Source organism: Phaseolus vulgaris, chromosome 1 (assembly GCF_000499845.2).
Source record: "Phaseolus vulgaris cultivar G19833 chromosome 1, P. vulgaris v2.0, whole genome shotgun sequence".
NCBI lineage: Eukaryota > Viridiplantae > Streptophyta > Magnoliopsida > Fabales > Fabaceae > Phaseolus > Phaseolus vulgaris.
In genome coordinates, this window is record NC_023759.2 from 35,588,142 (window position 1) to 35,599,719 (window position 11,578).

General features: G+C 33.6%; 1 protein-coding gene and 1 non-coding gene across 2 annotated transcripts; one reads left to right on the plus strand and one right to left on the minus strand.

Annotated features, from left to right (window-relative positions):
- Positions 1 to 2,343: 2,343 nt before the first annotated feature.
- TRNAN-GUU (transfer RNA asparagine (anticodon GUU)) lies at positions 2,344 to 2,417 on the minus strand. The gene has a single exon. It is a non-coding gene; the product is annotated as a tRNA-Asn (tRNA).
- Positions 2,418 to 2,531: 114 nt separating this feature from the next.
- On the plus strand, positions 2,532 to 8,803 carry LOC137814007 (glycosyltransferase-like At2g41451). The gene is made up of 11 exons (XM_068616523.1): positions 2,532 to 3,048; positions 3,179 to 3,328; positions 3,426 to 3,478; positions 4,612 to 4,720; positions 4,834 to 4,968; positions 5,100 to 5,144; positions 6,572 to 6,759; positions 7,327 to 7,468; positions 7,689 to 7,735; positions 7,866 to 7,953; positions 8,070 to 8,803. Exons 1-11 carry the CDS (start codon positions 2,734 to 2,736, stop codon positions 8,346 to 8,348), a joined length of 1,551 nt encoding a protein of 516 aa, XP_068472624.1. The 5' UTR covers positions 2,532 to 2,733; the 3' UTR covers positions 8,349 to 8,803.
- Positions 8,804 to 11,578: the final 2,775 nt, after the last annotated feature.

The window sequence follows — 11,578 nt, forward strand, 5'->3', positions numbered from 1 at the left end:
TTCTTATGAGAACTCTTAAATCTTTATTTTATAAGATTCACACCTAAAACTTCATTCAAAGGGAAAAAAAACTTCCTACTACTTAAAATGTTAATACTAATAATATTATCACTTAAGTGCGTGCACACACTAAAATAAATTGAATACTTATCTATTTTTTAAACTCAGATTGGTTTGACGAGATTGATTTTTGAATTTTTTTTTGTCCTCAATTGGATTTTATTAAAATCATAAGCGCATGTCGCATTAAAAAATATAAATTTAATAAATGTTATCATGGGATTTAAAATAATATACAAATTTAGCATTTTGGACTTATTACTATTTATTGTATTTAAATCTGTAACTGTGAATTTGCATTGCTTAATTTTATGTTTTGAACGTGTTATGTGTTAATTATTACAAACTATAACTTTTTTTTTGGTTTCAATGACTTTTAATATATTTGAATGTTTCTATGTTTATTTAATTTTTTTTCAACATATTAAATTAGTAACTTGGATCCTTTAATTGAATTTAATAATTACGCCTAAAGGAGAGAAGTAGTTACCATAAACATTTAAATGTGTCATTAAATGTGCTATTTAGAGTTTTATTCCAACTATATACATAGGTGAAAAATATTTTATTCTTAAAGGTAAAATTCAATAATGAATTCAACGTCTCGAATATATGAATTTATGAATTTGTGATTGTGTGAGGGGTTGAAAGAGTAGTATTAATTAGTTGGATAATTAATTTTTTTTTTGTCGTTCTCGTTCTTTTTTTTTTTAATTTTGATTTTCGTTTGGAAGATACCTGCAAAAGTTCTTCGACGTTTAAGTAAGTATTTGGTATGAAATGCAATAAATGTTATAATAATGATGTACCTTTGTCTTAGTTGTAGTGTTTATCTATAATATCTAATGAACCCTTTTACTATTAGGCATTGATTAAGTAGTGCATGATAATTAGAATTTACATTACCTAATTTTTGTACGACTTAATTATCATTAACTTTGTATTGTTCTGTCGGTACTCGATACCAACACGCACGAGAATTGTTTAGTCATGTACGGTACAAAATTAATAAATTAATCTTTAGCTTTTAGATATTTTTTTAGTACACTTAAAGAGATATTCATGAGACACACAAATTAGTTCTTTAACTATATTTTTTTTCTTAGATTTGATCTTTCTACTATTTGTTTCATTTCCATTTTCTATCTTAGTTTTAAGTTAGTCTAATTTATCGATTATGACAATTTTTTTCAGTAAAAATTTGCAATTACCACCATAATTCATAAATTAGACTAAAATGAATTCAATAAAAGGATAAATGACCAAAATTAATAAAAGAAAATCAGAGAAAAGAAAGTCAACAAACTAAAATAGAAAATATATTAGAGAGTCAAAAGAACATAATAACTACATGAATCTTCCCATCCTAATTTTTTATAGTATTTTTGTTCTCTTAATATAATATAAGCACAAATAAATAGGAATATTCTTTATCACCATTTCAAAAATACTTCATTCCTTCCCATTTTAAATTTATCACCATTTCAGCACATTTCATTACCATGTATCTAACCATAGGCATAACCAAAAGAAGTAAATAAGGAAAACAAATTAAATAACTAGATTACAAATCAAAATTCTTTGAAATCGTAAATTAGATTTTTTTCAGATGTTATGTAAGAAATGTTGGGTCAATTCCAAATAGAAAAACACACACACAAAAGCTTTTAAAATGGTAGATGAAAGAGTGGTAATATGTTTTTTTAATTAAAAGTTAACAATGGATTTTAATTTTACTTCTCTTGGAATCTCCTAGAATCTACACCCATAATATTAATATATGGGATGGACCTTCTACTAAAAAGAGAAGGTTGAAGAAAGTGAGCACTTTAAATCCTTTGAAGATAAGAACTTTTTGTGTCTAATTTTACAAAGACCCTTTAGAAGAAAAAAAGTTAAATTATTTATTGAATGTGATTTGTCTACAAAAATTGATTGATATCAGATTTTTTACCTTTACTTTTTGGCTTCCCTTTAAGCTTGAACCAGATTATCAAACATGTCATGTAATGACATTAATTGTATCTTTATTAACCATAAAACTGAATGTCCCTCTAATCTACCCTCACTAAGAAGGAAACTAAAACAACCATTATAATTAATTAACAAAGCCAAAATAGAAAGATGCCATATCCAATTGTAACTCACCCTCTCTAACCAAATCTCAATTCAAAAGATGAAAGTTATCCATCAACCCATCACATAAGACATTAATCATATTATTCTAAAATGACTAAAATAGTATAAATTTATAAAGATTTTATCAAAATAAAAAAAGTAAAACGCTAGAAGGAGGGGTTGAACCTCCGACCTTGTGGTTAACAGCCACACGCTCTAACCAACTGAGCTATTCCAGCTTACGAATGTTATTATCTGAGAATAAACTTTATTGCAAAATAAAAAAGGTGAAAAAAAGTGGTTAGAGTAACGAAAATGGCAACGACAAAACGGCTCCTTTCAGCTGTTGTTGTTCCTAACGTGTATTTCAGTTTGGAGTGAGTCGTCTCTCTCATTCTTTTCTTCTCCTCTTCCTTTCTTCCATTCCTCTCACCACACTCTCATATAGGCAACCAAACCAAACATTATATAAACGACAACATTCTCATCTCATCTCATCTCATCATATCGCATCACATGCGCCTTCCACCACTTTGATCCCTCACAGTTCCACCGATGGCGGGTGCTCTTTCCCACAGACAATTCCAGCACCAACCACCACCCTCCTCCTCGCGCCTCCTCCTCCTCCTCACTCTCCTCCCGCTTACCCTTGCCTCCATCGCTTTCATCCTCCAATGGCGCGGCGGCGTCACCGACCCCCTCACCCGCTGGTCTCCCGATCAACCCCAGTTCCCCGGAATGTCCTCTGTCGATTCCACTCCCTCTCGCCGCCCCTCCAATTGCGCCAACCCCCTCTCCCAATCTCTCAACCCCTCCTTCCCGTACTTCCGCGACTGGAACTTCGATTACTCTTCCCACCTCTCGCCCAAGGTCCCCTACCCCCCATCATAAATCCTTCCTGTTACCACTACCATCATCATCATCATCATCGTTCTTTTACGAATTTGTGATTTCTGATTTTTCCTGTGTTGATTATTTTATTTTATTGAAATTCGTTCAGATATGTGTCACCACCAGCACCTCCGCGGGGCTGGAGCAGACGCTGCCGTGGATCTTCTACCACAAGGTCATCGGAGTCTCCAACTTCCTCCTTTTTGTGGAAGGGAAGGCTGCGTCGCCTAATGTCACTAGGGTTTTAGAGAGCATTCCCGTGAGTTCACTTTTTTTTATTGCTATCCAGGGATTATTGACGTTTTTTTTGGATCTTTGATTGGAATTTGAAACGTGTTTTTGTTTTTTTGAATCAGGGGGTGAAGGTTATCTTTAGAACGAGGGAGTTAGAGGAGCAGCAAGCTAAAAGGTATTTTGTTTTGTTTCACTTTTGAGACATTTTTTGGAGTTTTTCTTTTACTGTTTGAGTGTTGAGTGTTTTTTTCAAACGAACTTGTAGAGCGTGGTTTTTGAATGTTTTTTTTTTTTTTTTTTTCTATTGTTTAAACGGGGTTTACTGTTTTTATTCTGTGTACTTCTGTGCTGGTGGTCTGTTTTTCTGAGTTTGAAGTTTGAGATGCGATCTGGATCTGGTCTGTGTATAGTTTGTTGATACAGATCTTTGCTGGAGGTTTATGTTTAAATTGTTTGGTAGATTTGTGGTTAGTTTTGTTGATGGAGATCTTTGGTGGAGGTCTGAGCTTGAGTTATCCACTAAATCACTGTTTCTTTTGTGGATTGTAATAGTTGTATTTTTTAGAAATTTTATTCTGGCTTATTCTTTTTATCTAAATCTAAATGTATGCCTATTTGGGGACATAATGATGGGATTCAGAATATGTATGTGATCAAATGCTTGTCTTGGAAGATCTTGCTGGCATATGAAAAAATTGACGTCACCAAGGTTCTGATCCACATGGAAATTCTTTCCTTGTTTTATCCTTTGTTATGAAAACCAGCATTGAGCAGTTAAATCATGGCTAAAACAGTTAAACTCTTTTGGTCAAACGATTCCTCGACCTTAGATCAAGGCTTGATTGATCTAGTGCTCTATTGCTTTTATTTTTGTTTGTCATAATAGTCCCATTCTGGCTATAATGTGATTCTCAGACATGAAACCTTTTCTATGAATTGTCTAGTTTACCCTTCAGTGGGTTTTAGTTGTGAAGAACATCCTAGCACTAGTGGGGGCCAAGTATTGTGAATCTTACTCTCTTTTATATAGAATAATGGATAAAGTATAATGGATAATGAATTATGATATGACTTGTGCATATAAGATGAAGTGCCAAATATCTTAAAATGATGGGTTGGTTTAAAATATAAAATTCATTATTGGGAGGTTCTTATTGCACTCACAGCATAAGATATTGAGATCAGTAGTTTCTAATAATCTTCATAAATTTTTTATTTGTATGGAGTTTCTGGATTTTAAAATTACATGCTAATGTTTAATAAATGATTTGTTCCTTATTTGCATGTTTCTATTTTCTATTATTTCAGCCGAATATGGAATGAGACTTGGTTGGCAAGCTTCTTCTACAAACCATGTAACTATGAGTTGTTTGTGAAGCAATCTTTGAACATGGAAATGGCTATTGTCATGGCAAGGGTATGGGTTTGTGATTTCTTTTATTGGATTAATTATTATCATACCTTCAACATTGTAGTTTATCTTTTTATGATCTTATTTTGTTCTGGACTGGATGATATTTTTTTCTTTAGGATTCTCGAATGGATTGGATCATCCATCTGGACACTGATGAGCTGATGCATCCAGCAGGAACACCAGAGTATTCTTTAAGACAGTTATTAGCGGATGTGCCTGGAAATGTTGATATGGTCATTTTCCCTAATTATGTGAGTGCAGGAATTTTATTTAGATCCTGACTAAACTATTGTTTGATATAGTTGACCGAACTGTATTCTTTTTGCTCTTGTGGTATTCATTGATAATTTTAAACTTGGTTATGGAATGTTATTTGTTTCAGGAAAGCAGTGTGGAGCGAGATGATATCAAGGAGCCTTTCAGTGAGGTATTTGTTAAAATAGCTTCCCTAAGTTTTAAACCAGTGTAGTTAGTAACACATTTAAATTTAATTTAAATATGATACAGTCAACACAATGTGATTCCATATGCTAGTGATGCGAATTGGAGATTGTATCTTTTTTGGGCATGAATTACATAGCGATCACCAGAATCATTTTGGAATTGCATGAATCACGATTTCTGGCTGCATCACATGATTATGGTGTGTGTGTTCTGGCATGTCACCCTACTGCTCCTCCAAGGGCTGGAATGGGCAAATCATGTTGCACTGCATTTCTATCTTCTGTTCCCCCCTCATGACTGTCCTTGAATCTAACCTGTCAGAGAAATGACATAATTGACAATGAACCCTAAATGACAGTGTTACACACACACACATTGTAGTTTTATGTGCAAGTCAGACCGTGTTTTAACTTGGACTTTTGACTGTCATTTTAACTTTGGTGTCTAGTATCAAATAAAAGAATATTGAATTGATATGATAATTTCTTTTATTAATTACTGTTTAATATCTGTTTATGATAACATCTGTTGTAAAAATAGTAAAATCTATTCATGTTTATCATAACTTCTGTTATACTAAAGCAGACATGCATATGCATTCATAATCAAGAGTTCTGTCTGTTTGTGTTTTACAATGAACCTTTTATGCAATGTTTACAGCGCAGAAATGATGTATTTTTAGCCATTGAAGATTGGTTCTTTATAATTTTATACTTTATTACAGGAGTCTTTTAACTTCTAATAATGTCTATTGAATTGAAATGAGGCAAAAGCTAACTTGGTAGGATTGAGTGATTCAGAATCCAACTTGTTAATACAGTTTAGGATCTGTTTGGACAAACTTTCCTTAAAGACTTCTAGAAGAAAAGAGGAAATGAGCTTCTCTGTAAGTTAACTAATGCTGAAGTTAAAAAACTAAACATTTAGAGAAGTCATATAAGAGAGAGCTTCTATTAATTAACTTGTGCATAAGCTAATTTTAAGTTTTGGAGAAATTCATTTAACTTTGTCTTCTTGTTTTTCATTATTCTCTCTCACAAGTCCTTATGGAAAAATTTGTCCAAATAAGTCATTTGGTAAGCAGTGTCTACATTACACTAATACAAAGTATACAAACATAAACCCAATCCAATTTGCATGCACTTTCATATCAATTGGTGGTATTTGGTTGGTTAAAGATATGTTGTTGAAAAACTTGTTATGTCACTGTTGCAGACTTGCAATTTCTAAGTGTTTTTTTAATTAAATTAAAAAACGAAAAGCATGTGTTGGGTAAAAAGATATTGTTGCAGTTCCAGATTTTTACCATGTCTTGAGCCTTTTTGCTAATGTTGTTCTTTGTATCAAACTTTTTTATGCTTTTGGAAATCAAGTGTGTTATTGACACATTTAGCTTGCATGTTATCATAGGTTTCAATGTTCAAGAAGAACTACGACCATCTTCCAAAGGATGTATATTTTGGAAATTACAAAGAAGCAACCCGCGGCAATCCAAACTATTTTCTTACTTACGGAAATGGGAAATCAGCTGCAAGGATTCAGGATCATCTCCGTCCTAATGGTGCCCACAGATGGCACAACTATATGAAGACACCCAAGTATGTTGATGCTGCCTGTCATTAATTTATGAGTTTGTATTATATAAGACATGTGCATATGTATTCATTTTTACTATCAACATGATTTTATTGTTAAGGGTACTTATTACTGAATCCGCATTTATTTGGAGTTTAATAAATGTCTAGTATACAAGCTGAAAATCATAAAAAATTTGAGTCGTGTATCATATATAGGTTACCCTATAATTATTTCGAGCTTAGTGTAAACTCTTGATCTCATATTGTCTTACCTCCTAATTTCCCAGCAATACATGCTATCTTGTACAAGCCTTAGTTGTTTTGGTAGGTCTCATCTCAAATAAATTTCATACAATCGTAAATGTGTTGAAAGAAGTGTAGGGTGTATTTCCTTGTGAATGTATTGCTGCCTTTTCTTTTTATGTTTGACCTTTTTCTGAAATACTTGGTAGCTGCTTATTGCTGTTAATTTCCTTGTGAATCATTTGAATAAAATGTTGAAAGCCCTAATGTTAATACCTAATAATGAAGAGTGCATTATTCTGTGTCTATATTTTACACTGATCTGTATGCCAAATCTTTCATCAGTGAGATAAAATTGGAAGAAGCTGCTGTTCTGCATTACACCTACACCAAATTTTCTGATTTGACTTCAAGACGTGATCGGTGTGGCTGCAAGCCTACTAAAGAAGATGTTAAAAGATGCTTCATGTTGGATTTTGATAGATCTGTGAGTTCTAGTTGCCAATTACATGCTTTAGATAATTGTAGTTATAAATTTTACCAGTTTTATCTAGGTTAAAAAGTAAAGTATTAGTTGTGATTACATTCTTATATTCCAAAGATTATCTAACGGGTTTGACAATTTGATGTTTGTCTAAGGCCACACAAAGGTTGACATTGTATCGATGTATGTTATATTTTTAATCTGACACAACTCTTCTGTTTAGGCTTTCATAATTGCTTCAACTGCAACTGAGGAAGAAATGCTTCAATGGTAAGTAGTGATATGATAACAATTACATAGTTTTTTACTAAGGTGTTGTTCTTACTATTATTTAAGGTGGGGTTCAGGGTATATAACCAGCTGAACTATTTATTTTAAATGGGCCTTTTCTTTCACGTAGGTATCGTGAACGCATTGTCTGGACTGAAAAAGCACTTAACATAAAACTTATGAGAAAAGGCATCTTGACTCGTATTTATGCTCCCATGGTAAGTTCACATACCTGGAATTTGCTTTCTGGTCTCTCTCCTAACAATTTACATAGTTCATCAACATAGTTGCCAGAAACTGTCTTCATTTTTTCACCTATAACTTATCTTTGCAGATTATTATTCAAAGTTTGAGGGAATCTGGTGTGTTTGGCTCTGTGATTGCAAAAGCTGCTCAAACGAAGTTATCAAAAGAGAAATTTTTAAAATCTGTTGACAGTAGCAATTCAACTAGGAATTCCAGATCAGATATGTTTTCTTCTAGAAAAATTGATGCTGGTGGGTTATCCCAAACAACTGCAAGAAGAATTTTGAAAGTTATAGATGAATCACTCCCATCTGCAATGCCACCGTTGTCTCCACCAAGCTACGATCATGCTGACCTTATTACTTAATTAATTTTTTGACCGACTCCTTGCCATGGCCAGAAATTATTTCGAAGATAATGTGTTACGTGAATTGTGAGGAAAAAAAAGAGACAATGATAGAAGCTCTTCTGGCTGTCATGACGGGCATTCCAGTTTTTTGGATTCATGGGGTTTTTCCCGATCATTACCCAAGCGCTTATGTAAATTTCAGGTATAGATCGTAGTCTTAGTGTAGAAATCATACAAAGCAGATTTTGCTAGCATTTTAAATTATTCTTTTTCACATCTAATCTGATATTACTTTTTTCATCCCCTCCTATTTTTAGAGACATTTCAGCATATTGGTTGCCATTGTAATGGAAAATATTGGCGGTTTGTATTTTTTTATACACACATTGAGAGAGACAGTGATATAGAGGTTGAGATTGTTTTCCCCGGTTGGAAGTAGAAATGTCATGCAATTAAAAATGTTATTTTACCAATTTTTCATTGACTAGTTTTCGGAAATGGTTGCATTGTTTTATAGTGCTGTTGTTGATCCATAGGGAAGTAGAAGGCTTTTGTACTTGGTATTGTTTTGGATCTGTGTAGTGGACGAAAATGTGTATTTATTTGGTATCACTTTTATAGACAGATTAGAATGAAAGGGGTATGGGTTTTATTTACGACTGGTGGCATGACATAATGTACTCTTTCATTTCCTTTTCATTTTCATTATTTACATAATGTAGTCTTTCGCCACTTGTCTATAACAATACCATTCAAATCTAATGACCTTTCCAATTCAATCTAATCAACTTTAAGTCAATTTTTTCGTAAACCATTTACTTTGAACCACTGTAATCAATATTAGATAATGGAAAACATCACGATTTCAAATGTCAACATTACACTTTAAGTTCTCATTAAGTAAATCTCAATTGAAATCACGTAGTAAATTCAACTTCTCTCTTGGTAGTTATTGAGAATCAACTTGTTAACACGTACACATATTTTAAAAATTTTAGTTTTGAAAAAACTATATTGAATTGTAATTTTAGTTCCTATATTTTTATAAATTTTTTAGTTCCTAACTCTAGTATTTTTTCTTGTGATTTTATCCCTTAATTTTTGTCTCTTAATATTTAATTATCTTATCTTTATTTAACTTTCAATTTTAAAATATATTAAATCATTATCAAATTACATTTCGTATTTAGTAGCAAATTTATATAGCTGCTAAAGTTGTGAGTACCACGTTTTCTCTAAATCTTATTATGTCATATCCACAGTGATGTCCAAAGTGACAAAGAATTATGAATAATTAAATTGGAAATTGAATAAAGTTACGGATAACTAAAAATTAAGGGACAAAATTGCGTGGAAATATTGAAAGACCAAAAGTAAAATAATTAAATTTAAGGAGCTAAAATTACAGGAAAAAAAGTTAGGAACTAAAATGACTTATTTTATATGCTACTCTAAGTTGCTATTAAAACTAGATAGAGTGTTCAATAAAAGATGAATTAGTAACATTGGTTATTTTGTTTTGGGGTTTCCTGTTGTATAAATACATAATCTGATACCTTCTACCTTCTGCACTATGCTTTGAGGTTTCTTTAAAATGTGGGGTCTTTTACATGAAGTTTAGGCAAGTGCCCCACTATCAAGAAATATTTTTTTATTGAGCCAACACTTTCTACATTTTACTCCAAAGATCTTCCTAATGTCTTATTTTCTTCAAATAAATACTAAGATTTTTATCATCCAAAAGAAATATGAAAGTTACATTTTGAAGAAATTCAATAATTTTTTTTAAACCAATTTTCACACTAGATCAAGAAGAATAGAAACAAACAAAAGTAGATATAACTCAATATAAAAGTTTTACATTAATAACACTAATGTGAAACTGATCATGCCGGTTGACCAGGACGCAAGAGCCTCGCCTTGTCAAAGGTATTCTTCCTCTGGATCGGCTTTGCACCACGCTAGCGTCCGTCCTTCACACCTCGATTCACCTCAAGAACCTGCAAAAGACAGAGTGGTGCCGCTGCGGCCGATCACGCTCCGACGCTCAAGTCAGTGACGGAACGACCAAAACTCTAAGAGAGAAAACTAAGAACTCAAGGAACCGTGCAAAAACTCTCTCAGTCACTCAAGTATTCTCCAAGCGTAAAGAAGTGTTCTAAACGCGCATACCTCAGAAGTTCGTTAGAATCTCTTATATACCTGTGCACTTTCTCTCTCCTGACGGTTAGACATCTGAACACGTGGCTCGCATCCAGCTGTACACGTGTCACCATCTGGAGCGTCCTTTGCTTGAGCGTCACTTCTTACTCTTCAGGCTGTTCGACTAAGTTACCCATGCAAGGAGTAACTCGGTGTATAGCTGCCTTGGAGCGCGATCCCTTCTGTGTGGCGAGTACGGGGTGTCACCATGCACACCTTCCCTGTGGTCTCGCCGACCGCCATCATGATCTGCTTCACTTGCTTCACCGTGCATGTCCTGGTAAGTTGTTCCCTGACCTCAACCTCTGGCTAGCTAGGGAATGATCATCTGATAACTTCATCCTTCGCACTCGTGCCCTTTAAAAGCCTTGAACAAGCTGTCCTGATCTTTCGGCGATGTCCTCCTCTCGGCGATCTCTGATCACTTGGTCGCCTGGGTTCGCATCCGGTGACTACGACACAAACCTGGTGACCGCCGATTTAGATATGCTAGAGATCGGAGCACGCCAACTTAACGATTGGCGACTACACAAGCTCCTCGACTTCCTTCCCTTATGTCAGCCAGGTGTTCCGTTCAACACGCCTATATTATCGCTTGCTGCCACGTCATCACTTCCGACTACCTGGGCGGTACAGAAACCTTTTGGATAAACAAAAAATAATTGGGTTGAAGATAAAAAAAAACTAGAGAAAACATCTAAGGTGGGCATTTCATCTAGAAATAGGTGCACCTACTAACCGTGAAAGCATAAAACAATTGTGAAAAAAGGTAACATGTCTAGGAAGAAATTTAAAAGTGAAATACATAAAGCAAAATATTTCTATAAAATATTTTGTAATTTATCATTGTATAAAAATCTTAGTAATTGGATAGTGCAAAACAAACATCTAATGCTTGGAGGAAGATTTTCTAAGTTAGAATTAGGTTTATTGTCATGCATTCATTGGAACTACGTGAGGTTTCATCTTCCATGAAGATAGGTGGTAAAAAAATTACTTGATTTTGAAAATCTTAACTAATGAGTGAGATCCATTAAAGTCGGACA